The following is a 20,397-nucleotide window of genomic DNA, read 5'->3' on the forward strand; positions in this document are numbered from 1 at the left end:
GCCGAAACGCCGCCACCGTGCTTAAACGCACAGCGCCGGCCAGGAGTTTTTTATTCGTGGGCCTCGTCCCGCACACAGGCAGCCGGCAACGCGTTTGTCTGAACGCTCGTTTTAATGTTCAGCCTTCAGTTCCCCCCTTACAGCTTCACTCCAGGGAAACATTTGAGACCGACCACGTTGCTTGTTACGAGTCTAAAAATATGTATTTAAGTAGCCGTTACTGTGCGCTTCTCTTTAAATAGGTATCCAAAAAAAAAAAAAAAGGTTTAATCCATTTTAAAAAGCAAACCACAGGTGAGTATACAAATACAACTCTTAACCACCGGAGGCAGCAGTCTCTAAGCAGTTAGGGGAAGTACCCCAGGTGAGGACCACCCTTCCACAGCCTTGGCACCTGCTCCTGCCTCGCAGGTTGGCACGCTGACAACGCCCAGACAGACGGACAAGACGTGAACTTGGTCTGCTGCCGTCCCCGCTCTGCTTCGGCGGTGGTCTGTGCCCCCAGTAGGTACTTACGTCCAGTCACAGCATCAAAAACCACTTAGAGTCTTGCAGCCACGGGCTTCTGTACAGGTATCCTGGCATCTGACAAAAAGAAGAAGAAAAAGTAATCACTTACTTGCAGCTACTCCATTAAAGTTCCTTTTGATTTACTTTTTTTTGGTCATTGAGTTGCACAGTATTTCAAAAAAGAGGGAGAGAGATTCAAAGCTGCAGTCAGTTACACAGGAAGAAGTACTGTAAAAATATCATTAGTATTTTTATGCAGATAATTCTGAGGAACTATTAGGAAAAAACAGTAGGTCTAACATGTACGTTCATTGTCCAAACTCATTTGTAACTTGAAAAGTTCTCTTCAAATGAACTAGAGACCACTCACGACACTTACCAAACACGTCCAGGATTTTATTAACAGCCTCTTGATTTACATTGTAAGTGAATCCATTGGACCTACAGTTAAAACAAATAACTTCAATGGATATCTCTTATTTCAGTCATTTCTACACAAGTAATCTGAATTAAACATTTTCATAATGTCATCATATTCTTCATCCTACCAGCATACTTACCAATTTTTAGGTCACAGCAGACCTTTAAACAAATTGTACTCAAGGATTGTTAGGGTTTATCTTTCCTCCCGTTTACACTCCCTGAGTCTGTCTTCCCTTGGTTTTTACTGGGGATAGCCGCAAGAAGAGAATATTTGTTTTCAATTGTACAATTTTCAAGACTGTATCTCTGAAACTGAATCAAACCTTCAGCTGATCTCAAAATCTGCTGCACTTGATTTATTCCATTTACTTGGAAAGGGGAATTCAGCCACAGACATTTATGTAGCACAATGACATAGCAGGGGGACAAACAACAACGGCACTTTGTGTGCTTTCCAAGAGCAATACAAACCTTAACCAGTTCATTTCCTGAACAGACACATAAGAAAATAGCTCAGGGCCATCAGCTGCCAACACTTCTGTGAAACAGTCAAGACAATGTGGGGACGTGTAGCAGGGTCTTCTGTGGTTATACTTTTAAATATAAGAAATACCACCTCAACACAAATTAATCTGTTAACATGAAACATATGTGACCATGTTTCTGTATAACTATAGCTATCATTTAATCTTAGGCCTGGGAACTGTGTTAAATAATTTTAACGTCTAAGCTTTCATTTGAATTGATTTGAGATGTCAGTGCCGAAACACACGAAAAAGTATTACTGTTCCTGATAATTGCTTACATTGCCTGATGAGGCTTATTATAACACACAGAATAAGCAGGGCTGTTCTATTTGCTTATCAAAGCCCTGCTAAAGGTTTTGAAAACCAAAAGGTTTAGAAAAGGGAGTCAGAAGAAGCCCACCAGCGAGTTATTAAATTCTGCTGCTGGGTCCCGCGGGGGTGTTTTCACTCTGAGGGCTGCCATTCTGTTTCCACAATGCATACAGAAAGGAACTACCTGGGTCTTCACCACAACTCAGGTAAATCCAATCAGCCTTCAGTTGACTGATGTTCAGGGCATCGGGTGTCTGCTGTACTACTTAATGCTAATAGCTCAGTCGTTAAGAACTTCCAGTAAGACCGCACATTGTCTTTTTATATACCAAAAAGCCTGTGTTACTTACATTTTCTTCTTCTTCACTGCACCCAGTTGCACGAGAGCTGCTAAGGCGTTTTTCTGCATGTCAGAAGACAGCGCTTCATAACACTGCGTGTTCCCTACAGAGAAAGCAGAAAAAACAATCAAAAATGTTGCCACTGTCCATTAACAGGTTAAGTTTGTAAAATCATATTGCGTGACAGCTGTACGCACCCTTTTCAAGAAGCTGAAAAACAAAGTTGCGGACTCCAGGTACAAATTGCTTCTCCGTAAAGGCTTCTTTTGTTTCCTTTGATAGGTATCTGAAAATTAACTAACATTTAAAAAAAAAAAAAAAAAACAAACATCAGCACTTCCTTCCTTGTGATTGTCAATTTGTTATTAGTTACAAACAAACATGTCCCCATAAGGAGGTAATGTTATTACACTTTGAAAAGTTAGGAGAGGAACTCAAAAAGTATCAGTAGGTAGCACATCTGAAAAGTTTATTACTGTTTAGCATGCATGAGAATCTTAATATTAAAAGAAGATTCAGCATTCATTACTGCAATGGTTACCTTAGACATCAATTTAACATTTCTGTTCTTGCAATCAAACCCAGTATAGTTTTATTAAAGCATTATCTGTTTTACAGATAGGAATAAAATCAGGCAAATCAGTACAGACCAGCTTAAGTCGTACACCAGATCATTAGCAGTTCCCTCATCTACCAGGTTCAAACATCTACATTCCCACCAATGTTATGCTGACACAGAGATTTTAGCCTCCTATTTTTGTACAGGTTACGTATTACAGGATTGTAAGTGTGTTTAGCCATACTAAAACCTTTTGGAAAAAATAAAAAGAATTTACAGAGAAACCAATGGAATTAATGATTCTAAAAAAAAAAAAAAAGCAAAAAAAAAAAAAAAAACCCTACCAGATATGAGATACAAACTCATTTCTGCGTGTGGCAGGACAGCCCACAAAATGAATTAAGCAAGAGTTCCTCTACGAAAGAGCAACGGAGCCTGCCAGCAGCATACTCCCTGTGAAACTTGTAAACCCACAATAGCTCGTCACGTTACAAAGCAGCTTACTGCTTTAGTCACTTTGAAAAGTCCGAGCCAAAAGTTGAAATCAGGTTCCTGGAGGGAAGGTGATGTTAAGATACCTGTTACTGCTATTTCTCAACTCTTCCATTCCCCAGCCGTGGAAACGGTCACTATTTGTACTGCAGAACTATCACTACTCTACTACTTTTTGTATAAAACACAGGATAAAAAAAGATAATTTTTTGGCAAACAGCATACCTGATAACCTTCCACAAAAGGTCTGAACATAGCTGACAAGAAAGATACTATAACACTTCCTTTGTCAGTGGGGTAGATTTCCTGTTGAGTTGTTTGAATCGCATCACATTTTGTGAGTAGAAAACATCCTTCCTCAAAATCCTGGGAGAGAGAACCGCAACTGAAATGTTAACCTCTACAGCAAGTGCGGAGACCTTTTCCCACAAAACCAACCAACCAAACACAAAAAAAACAAGCCAAAACAAAACCACAGTAACAAAAAACAGAGCATGACACTTCTTCCATTTCTCACTTTCGTTCTCTGGAGACATGAACCAAAATTTTCCTGTATACCAGAAATACCCTTCTAAAAAGGCACTGGGAACATGATCTTAAACAGAGCAAATCTGGAAGCACAACAGGCCTAGGACCTTAGGAAGAGGCTGTGGTTGCTATTGCAACAGCCAGCTTGTATTCCCCTGGATTTTGTCAGAATATGGACAAGTTGTCTATTTTAGGGACTTTATGTTTGTTTGGTGATGGTGGCAGATTTTTTTAATTTTTTTTATTTATTTATTTTTTTTAAGTCAGGGCTTGCTTGTATCTCACACACACTGTTAGTGATAAGTGATAACATAGTTCACTGACCTGCTGTCTACAAAAAAAAAAGCAACACAATGGCCAAAAGTTACAGACTATGGAAATGTCAGTGACAAAACTATTTTCCCTGCATTACCAGAGGAGAAGAGGGGGGGAGGGAACGGACATGATAGACACGTGGATGACTAGAGGGGTGGCTTGCTGAGATTTTAATATAGTCACAAATCCTGAATATTCTTATGAAAGTTATCTTCTTTTTTTTTTTTTTTTAAATGCAGGAAAGATCACAATTAAATATCGCTATCAGATATTTAGCCTTAACATTTGATAAAAATCATATTTAATCTGTTTTAATCCCAAATAAAAACTGCGCCTGCACCAGTTTGTATTGGGTATGATGTCAAACCAATTTTCACTAATAAATTTGTGCTCACCTGCATTTCAGGCTGGCTGGACCAGAGCCAGGTCCAACCCTGCAGGATGCGTACAAACTGACGCGGCAAGTCCTGCAGGGAGCAACGTACTGCCTGCAGTTTTCACATCTTTTCTGTGTCCAGCTGTTTTCGGAGAGCGTGCAGACACACTGAGTGCTGTAATAAGGCTGCACGCATGAACAATACCAGCTTTGTCTCAGTAATGCTGATATGGGAAGGCGGGTGGAATGAGGGGAAGCTGCTTTCAAGCAATGGAACCCAAGCTTCCCTAAGACTCTGCTAGGGGCACTGTTGTGCAATTAGGAAGGCTCTCGCTTCAGAAACCTTCACAGGCTGTACCTTCTTAGCTCTGTAAGATTTCATCTGCAGAGGTTTAAATCAGGTTTTACTATAAGTACTTCCTTCCTAGTGCTCATAGTGTAATATCTGGATCTACATGAGACACTGTAAATGCCAGTAATAAAAATCTAACAGGCCTCAAAGCCGTCAACACTACATATTAGAAAAAAGTTTACATATGCACTGTAATATTCAGATTTTAAGGTATAAGAGGAACACTAGCTGCTATATAAATGCTACAGAGGTAGATACGGCCATGCTGCACATCCGAGGAGAGGTGGTACAGAGATGTGCTTTAACACACACAGCACGGGTGTTGGCACAGTGCTCCGGCAGCCCCACCATCACAGACCACACGTATAGTGCTACACAAAGCAGCCCATCACAGCTGCACTAGACGCAGTATAATCAACCAGAAGACAATAAGGACTTAAATTTAGAACTGCATACTCTATTTGTCAAAGATAACAAGGACATACAATGGTTGATCATTAATTGGTATAGAACCCATAGTTTAACTTTTTGAAAGAGCAGCAGTGCCCCCTCTGCTACAGAGTCTGCAAGAGCTTTAAGGAAAAATGACCCTGCTATAACCTCAGCGAAAACTCTTCTGCTTCTGTGCTGACAGAACATACCTACTCTGTGAAAGAATCCAATTAGACCTATGTTAACACTTTCTTCTTCACAGCCTAACGTCTCTTTCATAACTGCAGAGGAACAGGACAGTATTTACACTTCGTTAATAAAAAAAAAAAAAAGACTGCTCTACTCATTTTTATATCCATTCTAGAAGATTGGTAGTTTTACACAAAAAAGCCAAACTTCTGCTACAGCTCACTTTAATAGTTCAGAACTAGGAAGTTTCAGGCCTTTTTTTTTTTTTTAAACACACTGGAGGAATTAAAAAAAAGATTGCATATGCAACCTTGTGGATTCACACAATGTTTTGCAACTAACCTAATGACTACCTCCACTCTGACCCTCTTTTAAGTTCTCCCTCCCACTTACAGATCAAGCTGATATCTCTGTAGGTATTTATCACAAGGCATTTGTTAAGCAGAGCTCCAAAATCAGATGCTGTGCTGACTGTGCTATGGACGATCAGCATTTTTGTATAAAGGATGTTTTTACCTTCAATGAAATACCAGGAAAGAAGATGAACTCATCAGAGAACACATCTCTCAAGATGCTGAAGCAGCTGTAGACTTCCTCTGAAAAAAAATATTGTAAAGTATTGTTGTTTTAAAAAACATAATTTAAAAGGACGCCATTGAAAAGCCATTTATTCCTTATTTTAGGGAGAATATTTACTCTCTATTATTATTCCTGAGAGAGAATATCTACCCCAAATAAAATTTGAACTTGACATTAAAACCACGAGTACAGATACAACAGAAATCACCACAGTGAAACAGGAAGTACTCGATTCAGATTTTACCAAAAGAAAGAACAGGGGACTGTAGCTTCTAAGAACATGCATTAAATACCATATAATGAGATGCTGCGCAAAACCAAGGCATATATTTTGAAATTTTACTTAATGAGTATTGGAAAGCACTGAAACACTTCAGGAACAGCACTGAGAAGAGAAAAAAGGCTGAGAACTGGCTGCACTGTATGTGAATGTGAGCCGTGGGTAACTTGTAACCTAAAAAGCAGGTCTGCTAAATGCCAACAAAACAAGAAACTTAATGGTTGTAGGTTATTTTACATTGTCATGAAATGAAGCCTTGCTAGAGAGGCAGGAGACACTTCCAAGCATAGTTTTATTTAACAACTGAAATACAAGAGGTGATTTTTGCCACTCTGGGGGCCATTTTACCCTCTGGCAGTTTCATAATGTATACTGCAAGGGAAGCAACCCAAGCACTCCCAAATACATTTTTCTAAACTCAACTACTTCTGGACTGCAGAACAATGTAAATAAGAACTGGAATCATCTCATGTCTGCTGTCTCACCAGAATATGCCTCCCTTCAAAGGTATCAAGGGGTAAACAAAAACGGCAAAAAAAAAAAAAGTCCCCTCCCAAAACACCCACTTTATGTCACAGGACCTTATTCAGAATTCTGGCACAACGTTGTCAAGTAGCCCCCACTGTCAATCACAGGAACCTCCTGCTCCTCTCACAGAGGACGTGAGAGGGAACGAAGCCACTGGGCTCCCCGAGCTACCCAAACGTACCTTTCCTGAAGCTGCGCGTCATTTGCAAGGCAAGTGCCACCAGAGAGGGACGCACGAAGACATTCAGCAACTGGTTTCTGTAGGTACCACACATGAGGATGGCCAGAGCTCGCTTAAAGACAATTTCCCCTGCAGCTCCATCTTCCTCTCCTTTGTCATTGAGGACCACGTGGCCATTGACGAGGCGAGCAATGTTGGAATGCAGGGCGAGGGCAGACATAACTGCTTTTTTGGCACAAAGATTATCTAGCAAGAAAATGCAAGATTCAGGAAAATGCAAAAGAGAATATGTCTCTGTTGATACTGTCTAAAGTATGCTAGTATTTCGTTAAGCTTTATTTTTAGGACCAATTATTACATCAAATATTCAGTTAGAAAAATGTTCTCAGCCCAGGCATTGTATGCAATGGAGAGAACAAATTTCAGACATTTCTGTCATTACAGCACTTTAAATTCTTCCACTTGCTAACAATAACAAGTAAATCCTTTGTCTCTGGAACAAAGATTCTGCGCCTCCAAATAAAAGAGGCTAGAACTACTTGATGGAAACAGTCATCATTAAGGAAACACTTTGGCTTAGGAATTTCTGATACTGTAATTTTTGAATCAGATGCACAAGTTTTTTTCCTCAACTCTCATAAACAAGGAACTCCTCATCATAATTAAGTTTAAGAAAATTCTAACAGGGGTCATTGCATAATATACCTGCTCAAAAAGAAAATAGCTTGCACTTAAACCCAAGTACATTCATGTTTCATTAAATCCTTTTAAAAAAGTCTAAAGCAAGGAACTGGGTGGGTTATGGGTTTGTTATTTTCTATAAAGAAGAAAGTCCTTCAAAGAACTTTAGGCAGATAAAGAACAGCACCTCAAGTCTTGAAATACAGTCATCTTTTTTTGGAATATCTTAGGCTTTAAACACTACCAAAATTCCCTGCATTGTGAACTCTTTAGCAAGCAAGGAAAGAAGCAATAAAAACTGTTAACTGAACATGAAAATACCATTTACATGATTAGAGCAATACATGCATATCAAATCACTGCAGACTTTGACTGGAAAACAAAAATATATTTTCCCCTTACGCTGGCTTTCACATAGAACCTCCTTGCACCTTATTTGCTCCTTCAGCCTACTGCATTCCAGCTTTGCCAACATTTTCACGTTTCTCAGTTTAATAAGAAGCGTGAGCGAGTCATTTTTCAGTTCCTGTTTTTAATATAAAATTTCTAATACCTAAGCAAATGTTCTGCCTGTAACAACCAAGCAGCACAGTAGCAGGAGGAACAGCTAGCTGTTTGGAGATAGAAGAACGGACAGGATGCATGTAGCTGCTGACATGATGATGCCTCCAAACTAACCTTTAAAATTATTTATTCTTTCAAATAATTGACAATTCAAAACAAACAAACAACAAACCCTGTTTCTATGCAAATGACAGCTAGTGCAGGGCCAATGCACTCAAACAAAGTCTGTTCAGTTATTGCCTCTCTCTCTATACCTTGCCTATTTTCCATTCTCTGACTACAACTCTACTAAAGCAGAAGTTTATTCATTGTTACTAAGAAAAAATAAATAAGCAAACCCAAATGCAGTATGTTCTTCAGTTTACTGTGCAGTAAGATTCTAAATGATGTTTAAACACCATGAAGTTTTTCCTTTCACAGTCTGGTAGGAGCAGACTGCGTCTGCATTTACTACAGTGAAGATACCTGAAAGGAGAAGCGGTATTTTTCCAGAAATGAGAGTTCTGTTATAACTGTGGCCTGCTCATATTTCTCTGTTGCAATACCGAGAGTGATCCTTGAGTATACACATGACTACAAAAGCAAAGATCCATAGTTTAAATATACCTACAGTGAAAATGTATTTGCACCACACACTACTTTTCTTTGCCCGCTTATCCACTTATGTCCTGATGCTCCAAAACAAATTACCTGTGTCACCTTGGCTCAAAGAGAGATGCTTAAAACAATTGTTCAGAAGACGAAGAAGAATCAACCTTTCCACACAAATATATTTTTGTGTTTTTATATTATATACACACATACATAGAAGCCACTACCTCAAAAGTCATCACTGCATCCCCAAAAGGATGAAGTCAAATTTAAAAATAAATAGTCAAAGTATAGTTTTGGTTTTATTTATTTCACACATTTGTTTAGGCTAGTTCTTTATCACAGTACCAACTCATAGCCAATATCAAGCAACGAATGTAGCATTTTACTGAGGTACTGTTGCAAACTGGGTAATTAATTGCCTAGGACTTGAGACAGCCTTCAGAAAGACGTTATAAGCAGTCTATAATTTCTCCCTCATTCCATGCTTCAGGAAACAACAGTAAAATACCTGTCCTGCCTCAACCTAACTGTTTTTCAGAGTAGCATCTTCTACAGCCCTAAGGCAAAACCCCTTCTATTTTAGCATCATTTTTGGCATATTCTAAAATCCATTTATGACTCAGCACCCATGAAAACAATCTGTAACGTTGTCACTATATACTGCTTCCACATAAAAATAATTTATCTTTCATAAACAAACAAAAAAAAGAAATAGAAATAACACTTCATGTGCATACCAGGCCATTCAATGAAACCTCCAAAAGCCTGTGTTAAGCCTTTCAGCCACAGGGTCTTTTCTATTAGAAGTTCAAAATCCATAGCTGGCAAATTCTGGAGCAGGACAGCAGCAACTAGCACCCATGGGCTCAAAACCATGTTTTCGATTTGCAGGAGCTCCATTTTATACGCCACATCACTGACAAATTCTTGGATATCCTCAGATGGTTTTTGTGGAAGATGTCTGAAAAGAACCATGCAGCTCAAGGTTAAAAAGCTCCAAAATAGGGAAGAGGGTGATTTATATTCCAGACTTCTTCTGTATTGCTCCCAGATCCCTAAGTACTTTACAGCACCGAACACCTGGAGGGTAATTCTACCTATGCACTATGTTGTACAAAGAAAAATGTGAGGAAATTCACAAAAATATTTGAAACAGAACTCTGTATTGATGCTATACACTTGCTATTCTCAAAAACATTCAAAAGTGTTGTAACTTTATATAACAAATTGCAAACCCACCCAATCCAGCCATAGCTGCAGCTTCTTGGTACACAATCACATAACTGCAGTAATAAAGCAAGAAGGGAAAGAAAGTAGATTTTTTAAGTAACAAAACCACTGAATTCTCAGAAAACAAAGCTTTGCCTGACTGATACATCATCATAAACTTTTAAAATGGCATGTTCTCAACCTAGAACAAAGCAATGGAAGTAACAACCTGTTTCAGAAACAGCCAGTCATAAGCATGATAACTCTGAGCGCAGACAAAACTTCTTCAGTGGTCAAATGGACAGGAGAGGAGAAAAATCAAAACCAAAGTAAAAAAACAACTTCTTAATTATTTTTACATTGGTGAGGACTAAACAAATGTTTTTCCTGTGCATAAACCACAGAAAGATGTAATACCTGGGAACCAAGTTATATGGGCATAGATTGATTCTCCCAGAAGCCAACGTTCTAAGTGACACCGGCTGGCCAACGTAGATGTGTATGGTACCAAAATTGTCGCTGAGGATCCTTCTGGCCTTTAACAACCCCTACAAAAATGGGAGGAGCAAAAATAAAATTTTAGTGCTGCAGGGTGTATATACATCCACCTAGTTTCTGTTCTTAAGGAATTTACACACAGATGTAGATTCTTTGGGCTTTGGGACTCCTAGGAGCTCATATGCATAGAGAGATTCTTCTAATATCCTCTCATAGCTGATGCTGATGGGAACAAGGTACGTATCAAAGACTTCACGTTTAAAAAATGGTTCCATCACAATACTGAGAAGACCTGCAAATTGGATAAAAAAAAGTGAAACGCTTGTCTTTTTCAAGAAGGGAAAAGCAGCTGCAAGATATCTTTTTCAAAAAGTTAAATAATTTTTAGAAGCTGTGAATAGGTGAACATTACGTTTGTTCTCTCCTTCACTAAGCAGAAGCAGAAGACACTGTCCAAGCTTTAAAACAGAAGGTAAATGTAAGCAATGCACGTGGACAGCTGTTTGTGCTCTTTTCAATAGCACTTATCTGCACTTGCACATCATCATCTTTCTAAAGATTCCCCATGTCTTTTACAAACAGTTAGCTTAAAATACTTCTGTGCAGGTAAGGGGAAGCTTATTTTCCAGAAAGGAAAGAGGGAAGAGTTATGCAATTATATACACAATGGGAGAGAAAGCAGCAGAGTGCAAGAGGCATGTATTGCCCTTCTTTATTTAGCCTTGGAAATCAAACTATAGCGTTTTCCACTACTCTGACAGACTTAACCAATTTCCCACCGCTTCAACATCCCTTCCTATCTGAAGGACTTCGGAGAAACATAACCACTAAGGAAAACATTATTAATCATAAAAAGTTCCAAGTTTTCAACAAACCTACCAAACTTTGGAGTCAGAGTCTTGGCAGTGCGGCTTCTTGTCCCTTCAAGAAAAAACTCAATTGGGGCATAACCATTCTACAAAAGTAAAACAAAAAAAAAGCTTGTCAGAAACATTGAAATATTTCATCTTTACCACCCACAAACAATTTCAAGTACTTAAAATGTAAGCAGTTTTTTTTAATGGAAGCCATGCATCTCTAACTTCAGTCATTTCAAAGCCTGTATTCATCTATTGTATTTGCCACAACATATAGCTAAATTAAAAAAAAATATTTTGTCTGTTATGAGATATGGGCACATGAGCCAAAGCAACTGAAGGTGAACAATTTGTTTATCGCCCACTGATGAACTGCAGGAAGAGACAGCAAACATGCTCTTCACCTACATGAATTCTGAGGTAAAATCCATTTCCACAGATCACAGTGAAGACTTTCAATCTCCTGCCTACATCATGCACATTTAACATGAATCACTGCAATACAGTATTTCTTAAGCATACACTTTGAGAGTTCAGTAATTTACTTACCCTTAACATAGTTTTTACGTATTCAGCAAAAACTGCCCAGTAGAGCCTGTTCCCACCGAAGGAACGCCGCATGAAAAAGGCACCTGCCCTTCGCAGCAGCTCACCAACTATTTTCATTCCTAGGAAATCTGAAAAACAACCCAACAAAAAACAAGACCACAAACACAAAACTTATTGATTAATAACTTTCAGCAGAATCAAACACTTTATGTAATAAAGTGATTCAATTACCAGGATAAAGGAGATCTCTTTCAAGGATTCTGTTGTAAATACTTGGAAGATGTGATTGTCATGCTATAATTTGCTTTCAGTGTTTTATATTTTATTTTTGGAAAGAGCATTCACTTAGAGCAATTTGTTTCAATAATTTAGATGTCCAGATTTCAGCCATAATGAAGACTATATGTGTATATATATATATATATATATATATATATATATATTTTTTAAGTACATTGACTCACTCATCTTCAGTTACCACTGAATGTATCCCAGAAGACACAAAAATTAACCCTGGAAATTAACTAACCAATTATGTTACATTATACCATTTGAGAGCCTGACTCATCAATTTAGGAATGGTAGACTAAATCAGCTAAAATTTTTGGTAATTTTCTAGTTTCAAGCAATCACGACCAGCGTTTAACTTGCCAAAACTAGGAAACACTTAAATTTATTCATGAGGTATTTAAAATGAGTCTACAAAGCAGCTGGCCATTTGCTGCTTCTGCCTTCTTGCAACCTCAATCGATGAAACATTTGAGAATGGAGATTCACTCACGATACAAAATAGATAAAAGGAAATTGGCTACAGGACCCTGGGTGGCAACAGCAGCAAATCCCCACAGATCTAGGTGTATGCTACCTGAAACCAAACGACAACTAACAAAGCAGAGGCGCTTATTCCTCAATCAGAAGACTCAGCACAAGTACCACCTTGAGTTAGTGTACCACATCTTGTGAACATCTAACAACACATTGTACATGACTACAATCAGAGAACTGTATTTTCACCTGAGGAACTTAAAATAATACACATACGCAATTTTTTTTTTTAGTACTAGTATCTGTAGCTACTACTTTGAGGCTCCAAACTTAATAGTGGGTCTAATCCAAAAGTTAACAAAGCACTACACCAATACCTACGTCAGCACGTGAGCAGTTTCAGAATAATATGTGGCAGGTAAGTAGCTGCAGCACCTTGATAAAGGCAGCTATGAGACATCAAATTCCGAATTCACCAGAAGCTAACCTGCATCACACAGAAGGCAAGATACCCCTACTTCACAGATCAGCAGAACCTTATCTTCACTATTCTCCCAGCCTCCACTGATTTTTTATTGGTATTCTTAATCTCCCAATTGGAAAAGACAGTAACGATCTAGCCTGCACCCTTGAAAAATTCCCATCTGGTCCAATCTATATTAGAGCATCAGAAGAACATTAGGTGAAATTTTTCAAAAAATGGCATAAATCATCCCTGCCCCCATTTTTTTTTTTTTTATGGGAGGAAACGTAAGCATAATACAGACCTGAAAAAAATACCCACAAATTCTCACCATTACAGGTGCTTACTTAATAAAACAATTCCAAAATCTGTGACACCTTTTCTGTAAGAGGCTCAAAACAAAGTTCCTGATATCAAACACCATCTACTGAAAACGAAAAGCAGTTTAGGTTGATGGGAGCATTTTCACATATTTTTCCATTGAAAACAATGCAAAATTTGTTCATCTGACAAAAATGACATGGGGTAGGAGCATCTTATCTGTTTATTCCAGGCTCATTCATTCCCCAGTCTTTAAAAGAGATGATCCAGTAAACTAGAGGAGAGTACTAGGTTCCCAGATCTTTGCTAGCTTGCCTGCTTAGAAGATCTGCCTGCTTAGAAGACTTGGTTGACACTCCTGACTTCCAAGATCAGGCTTCTTGGTTAAAGGCTGCCATAGAGACAGGAGTTTCAAAAAGCACATTGACTGAGAAGATACTGACTGTTAGTTTTCAATAACCGTTTCCCACAAATAAAACCAGCTTTATCTGCTTTAGTACTACGTTCAAAATCTGGACAGTTTGCCCTCTGACGAAGTTCTGTTTCTCAGCCAGCTCTGCTCTCAGCACTTTGCATAATGAAGTTCTGCCAATGCTTTCAAGGGAGTCAGTCACACCACCAGCTAGCAAAAGGTGATTGGCACTTCATATCTGGCTACTATGATTGTGCTTAAAACTGTATCAGGTATTGCAAAACCTTCTGTGTACACAGGAGCTCATGGCCAAGTTTTTGCTTGTTTCTGGGCGAGGAAAGTAATATCAAAGTCTGCTTCAAACACCTATCTTTGCCCAGCCTTGGGTCTGCAGGTGAGGTGCTTCTGGTTGAACTTGCTATGAAAAAATTCACTTTTGATGGCACTCAACACAGAGGAGAGGCACGTACACTGCAAACATCTAACCCAAGCGGGTTTTAACAAAATGTACTTGGAACAGAAGTTAAACGCAAGTATTTATAGCAGCAGATACCAGACCAATTGCTACCAGTACTCTGAATCCTGAAAACACCGCTAAAACAACATACTTGCCTATTCCTGCAGCAATGACAGGCAAAGCCAAGTCATACGTGTATAGCAAGTAAGACAGCATCAAAAAGTCTACGTAGCTTCGGTGACTGGGCAGCAGTACAACTGGGTGCTCTTGAATGGCATGCTGCAGCTGAAAAAAGAAAACCAGAACAAACAATATTGCTCCAGTATTTGTGGAACAACTGTTGGAATTTGCAAATACAGACCTTCACGTGGCTTCAGACAAACAGAAGCTGATTTGTTGATGAGGGTGGTTTCTCTGTTCACATACTTTATATCTTTTTCAGCATGGAGTCATAGGAAATTTGGAGCAGTACTTTCCAGAATAGCAACCTGTGATTCGTAGGCACCACAGGACTCGAAAGACAGGGCCACCTCATTACATGATGGCACAATCCAAATCCCTTTTGATGGGAATGGGAAGCCCAGTAGGGGCTGTAAGGGTTGACATTGTTAAGTCTTGCAGGACATGGACTGTACCCTCCTCCAGAGGGGTGACAACCTGCAATGAAACAGGGGACAACAAATCCCCACCAGACTGGGGCAAACTTAAGACATCTTACAGTGGTACACAGTGTTTCATGGATCTTAGCTATATGAAGGTTTTGCAGAACTGCCAACCCACTCAGCCACATAAAATTAGGCAATAAAAAACTTACTCTTTTTTTTTTTTTATATTCTTGGCCACATACCATTCTTTCCCTCCAGAAACAGTTCCAGCATTTCTATTTATCTACTGCCCAGGTAGCAATCATCACGTTCCACCCCACATGGAAATTGCTTCCAGGATGTACTGTATTAATTGCCATTTTAAAAGGCAAACCAAGCTAAAAGAAAAGAGGTCAAAGTATTCTCGAAACAAAACTGTTGAATAAAGGTTTCTCATCTCTTACATCTCATAAATCACTTGATCAAAATTAGTCATACAGAGAACTTTTTTTTAATTAGGAATTCAGATCCCTGAAGAACTAGCAAAACAATTACAGAAGTGAAAAAAAGCAACAAGAGAAAGAGAATGACAGTCACGTGTCTTCTTTTGACAACTACTTACCTTTAATGCCCTCTTGAAAAAAAATGCAAACAAATAACATGAACAGTTCACTTTTGCAAGATCACAATTCCTCTTATCCTACTAAAAAGTTTTAAGCAAATTCCTTCTAAGCATCAAAATACATGGCACAAGCAATATATATATATATTTAAATCTTACAGATCGTATGTTCCTCATTGCCAAATGTATCCCAAGTGAAGGCCTGTATAATCTCTGCAAAAGCTGCAAGATGCTTTATGCAAAACATCTCCTTACCACAGGAAACATTTGGAAGTGTACAAAAAACGATGCTGTTTGCCTCAAAAACTTACACGTCATCTGTCTTTTCTCCTCTATTTAGAAAAGCTGCAATAAACACAAGTGCAGTCTTTTTTTTTTTTTTTTTGTATTTTTTACTGGAAGTGAAGATGGGAGTCTTTGCCTAAGCAACCAGCATGAAAATATTATACCTTTTTATTTTTCCCCAACAGTACTCACTCTCTGCATTCCTTCTTCATTCACACAAACTCTCTGGAAAAGCTGTTTAAATATTTTGCTCAGAGTAAAGGCAAAAAATCTGACAGCTCCTAATTGCATACTGTGACCCATCTCATCCAGGATTTCTGTGGCTTCTTCTTGAATAATATCAGGTGATTCTCCCATCTCTTTTGCTAACTAAAGAGAAAACAAACAAAAGAGCAGTCAGATGCGATTCCCTTCTCCTTGCCCGTGCACACTGCTCAATGTGCCACAATAATTATGCCAACACTAATGCAATAGCCAGCAAGATTTTATTTTATGGGATAGGCATACATCTAATCTCACAGAATCTGTTTGCTGTTAACCAGCAAGCAAAAGCCAAGTTAAAGCTGTTCAAAATCAATGGTGAGCTTAGCTGTCAACAGGGAGTAGGGAGCAACATTTTTCCCCCCCCTAAACACACCATCTGAATATTTTAGCCTGTAGCATCTTCAGAGGAGGTTCAGTTCTAAGAATATTTCATAGATTACTGGTCTAAGAAGGCTGCGTGCAATTTTCTTTATCGAGTAAAATGAAACTTATGTTTGCAGAGATATTTAAGTAAATCTCTGAAGTGCATTTGGACTGGATTTTCAGACTTGGCTGAAGAACATCAGCCCTATCAAGCTTGATTTTCTTTGTAATGTATTACTGTAGCAATCGCTAGCTGAAATGCATACAAAGCGCTGTCTCTACCAGCTTTGCATATCAATGTTCTTTTTTTCTGTTCTTACACACGTTCCCTTTTGAAGTTTCTTAAAACGGACTTAAATAATGGTCATCTCTTCTATTTATACAGGAGGAGAGATTTATATTCTCTCCTAAATATAGAAATATTTAGCTGAAAAGTTTGGTTTGGTTTTTTTTCTGTTATGGAATGAGGAACATGCCTTTTACAGAACATGGAGTAGGAAGAAAGAGGAAGAGTGACAGGGGAAAAAGCTTCCCAAACAGCACAGCTCAGTTTAGAGGCCAGCAATACTTTCAGTAGTTTCTAGTCCAAAGCTGAGAACTAGATTGCAATGGCAGGACTAACTCCCTTTAACCACTGGACACTTGTCTGAAAAATTTCTAACATTTCTAAATTTCTAATAACTCTCATTTTAGGGAATGTGTCAATGACTAATTCATAAATACATCACTAGCCTATAAAATTGCTACAAAACATCCTCAAAGTACAAAAACATCTACTAAGCAGAATCTTTCACAATCCTGCTCTGCATCAAGGACAGTGGAGGAGGAAAAAAAAAGAAGTCAAGCACATTGGTTAAGTTGAACGTAAAGTGTCATATACAGAAAATAAAAACACTACAACACAACAGCTTTAGTGGCAACTCTGTGGTAAACCAGTATTTGTTCTTCCTGCCAGAAGAGCGTGCCTCCCTAGTTACTGATGTATTTGAGTGCCTTTCAAACTACAGCTCTGGTGTTTGACAAGACCAGCAGTAACTTTTATTTTTTCCCGTTGCCACACAAAATTTGGCTCTGTTCAATCTACTTTGTCTTACAGCTCGGTGTTCAGGCTCACCTGCTTGATAACATACTGAACTTGCTCTGACTGCAGAACAGCAGTTTTAATAGCATTTGGCTTGCAAGGTGAAAGTCCTTTGTAGATCACAGGAGTATAACATTTCATTGCATATCTCAAGTCACTGGACAATCGCCTTTCCTCCAAGATATCTTCAAACTCATCCCTTTTCTTTGACGTGAGCTCTTTCTGCTGGGAACATACAAATAAAGAATGAGACACCGTCTCGAGCAATTCAGTGATCTGCTTGACTACAGCAGTAAAATAATAGCGTGCAAAATTTTTGCAATGTGTCTTTTTTTGTTAACCTTTCTATAACGTCTCCATTCAACGCTCTGAGTGCATGAACAAATATTGCCTGCTTGGAACAATGCTGCAATTAGAAACTAAAACCAAAAGAAAGCAAAGACAAAAGAAACAACCATTTCCCTCTGCAAAGGTCCCCAAATCACCATATGCCACATTACTTAATTCTGTCCAACAGGAAGAGGCTGAGGAAACACCTAAGCTTTAAAGCTAAAATGCCTTGCCTCCAGCCTCCTCGTGCTTAAGAGGTATTAACTGAAACAGCTTTGATCCCTACTCTTGCAGCTGCATGAATGCAATAACACGCATGACATTATAAAAACACAATCATCAACACCAGAAATAATCCCTTCTGCTTTAAGTTGCATCTGGGACCTTGGTGCTGGCTTTCACCAGCCTTGGACATAAGGTACAGAAAACACAGCCGGGTAGGAACAGAACCAAAAAACTATTACCAGCCACACGAAGACCAAAAACGCAACATGGTGCACACAGAGTTATAAAGAGAGTGCAGTCCCTGAGTGACCAGCATCACTAGTAAGCAGCAAAGCTAGCAGTGCATCCAGAGCTAGTTGAGGATCCATCCCGCTGTAGAAATCTGTGACAAAACTCTTCTCCTTGAGTCAGTAGGCATCCCCTGTGCTGGAGAGAGATCTCTCCTATTATCTCCTCTAACAGCACAGATCATATGAATGACCCCTTAGTCTTTAAATCATATTCCTCCAAACTTCAGAACAGCAGCAACAGTTCATCAGACAAGCAAGGCTCAGTGCAACACAAAGGAAACAGTTATGATTAAGCACATTTATTAGAAGAAGATGCTAAGATAAAAATGCTTATGTCTTCCTCTTCAGCACAACTTGCAGCACAGGCACCCCTTCCACTCATTTTGTCTTCTCTCCTATACAACCTGTGCAGAATCAGTCTGAAAGCGAAGGAGAGAACACATTGCTTCACGGGCTGTCAGAGCGACCTTCTCTAGCCTCAAGACGAAAGCCTGGCCAGCAAACGCACAGGAGAACACCAGGAACAGATACGCAAAATGCCCAGCAGCAGCAGCCAGGTTTTCAGCCTCGGGAGAGGGAGTCAGCTTTCACTGCCGGTTGACCACAGCCACATCAGCAACATTATCAAAAGCAGCTGACATTTAAAGCGAAAACAGAGCAAACACTTAGCTCCTGTCCATTCATTAGCACAAGATAACTGTGGAAGTTTAGTATTACAGTTTTCAATCTGTCTTCTTCCATACTTTTCACCTGGCTGATATTTTACAAGAGCCATGTAAGCCACAAACTGACAAGGAGACTGGAAATAGTTTGTATTAGTCATCGGTTGCCGTGATACCTTATATCAACCCTCCTGATTAAAAATAAAACCGTAAAAAAAAACACTTATGCCTTTTAATAGTGAAAAAGATAGCTCAAAATAGCCTCAGCAAACAGTGGTCAGCTCTAAGCATGCACCTGCTTAAATCAGTACGTGACAAGACATTACCCAGAAAAACTAAGCAACATTTCTTGGAATCACGAAAGTTTAAATCCTACAACATGCAACCCCATGCAAAAGAACACAAGAAACAACAAAAAAGGAGGAAATCCAGCACTCAGCCCCGGTATCATCAGCCACATCAGGAGCCGCTGCACTGCTACAGCCGTTCCACAACGCATCCACGGTGAGTGAGGCTTCACAAAGGCCACGGCCAAAGGAAAAGTCACCTCCCTGCCACTTGTCTCCATTTCACGTTTCTAGATTTGACCTGCCACGGATTTCTTCCCGCAGCAATAGTTATTTTCGTGTCCTGGCCTGACATAGCACTGAGGGAGCCAACGGCTGAAGAAGAGCATCGCTCCTTTCGTGCTCCACAGCCAAGGTGCTGCAGGGGCTTCCAGCGCAGGCCGGGAGAGAGCTCCTTGAGAGAAACCACAACCGGGAACCTCCAGTCGGAGAACCCAGTGGGGCAGGTGGCTACCGGGGCACTGGCAGTGACAGAAGCGAAGCGGTGGGAGCCTGGAACACCTCCGCTTTCCCTATGCCTTCAAAACAATAAAATGGGAGCGTTCACGATGCACCGGTGTGGCACCTGGGGACACAGAAGCGAAGCTCGGGGATCTCTGCAGACACCAGGACTCGCCCCCCTCTCTCCAGCCCCCTCGCCCCGATCCCAGCAAGGACAGGAACCCGAAGGGGCGCCCTGCCCCCGCAGCCAGCCCCAAAGCCCCCCCCGCACCGCCGGGGGCCGTCACTGCGCTTCAGAGTGAGCACGGCCGGGTTAGGGGAGGGGGCAAGGCGGGCAGCCCCCCGCGGGCAGCCTACCGAGTACATGGGCGTCCCTCGCCGCGCCCGCCCGGGCACCGCCGCCGCCGCCGCCATGGTGCCAGGAGCGCCGCCGCCGCGCCTCGCCGCGCCCCGCTCGCCCGCCCTACCCCGCCGCTGCGGCTGCGGCCCCCATGGCCCCCCGGTGCCCCGGCCCCGGTCCCTGCTCCGGCCCCGGTCCCGGCCCGGCTGCCCGCAGCGCTGGGGCGGGCGCAGGGGAGGGCGGAGGAGCCGCGCCATGGGCGGCGCCAT

At 40.3% G+C, this 20,397-nt stretch overlaps 1 protein-coding gene across 2 annotated transcripts; it reads right to left on the reverse strand.

Moving 5' to 3' along the window:
* Window positions 1-93: 93 nt before the first annotated feature.
* GNPAT (glyceronephosphate O-acyltransferase) lies at window positions 94-20,397 on the reverse strand. 2 transcript variants are annotated; one of them, XM_035538973.1, is made up of 16 exons: window positions 20,146-20,397; window positions 17,527-17,718; window positions 15,978-16,154; window positions 14,450-14,579; window positions 11,877-12,004; window positions 11,350-11,425; window positions 10,611-10,762; window positions 10,390-10,520; window positions 9,501-9,724; window positions 6,925-7,170; window positions 5,873-5,952; window positions 3,390-3,530; window positions 2,311-2,410; window positions 2,123-2,216; window positions 890-951; window positions 94-585 (listed from the first exon to the last, which is right to left on the reverse strand). In XM_035538973.1, the coding sequence occupies exons 1-16, from the start codon at window positions 20,395-20,397 to the stop codon at window positions 542-544; spliced, it is 2,229 nt and encodes a 742-aa protein (XP_035394866.1). In that variant the 3' UTR covers window positions 94-541. The 2 variants fall into 2 exon arrangements, with proteins under 2 accessions (XP_035394866.1, XP_035394867.1); XM_035538974.2 differs by having other exon boundaries at window positions 17,527-17,715; window positions 20,146-20,228.

This window comes from Cygnus atratus, chromosome 3 (assembly GCF_013377495.2).
Source record: "Cygnus atratus isolate AKBS03 ecotype Queensland, Australia chromosome 3, CAtr_DNAZoo_HiC_assembly, whole genome shotgun sequence".
Lineage (NCBI taxonomy): Eukaryota > Metazoa > Chordata > Aves > Anseriformes > Anatidae > Cygnus > Cygnus atratus.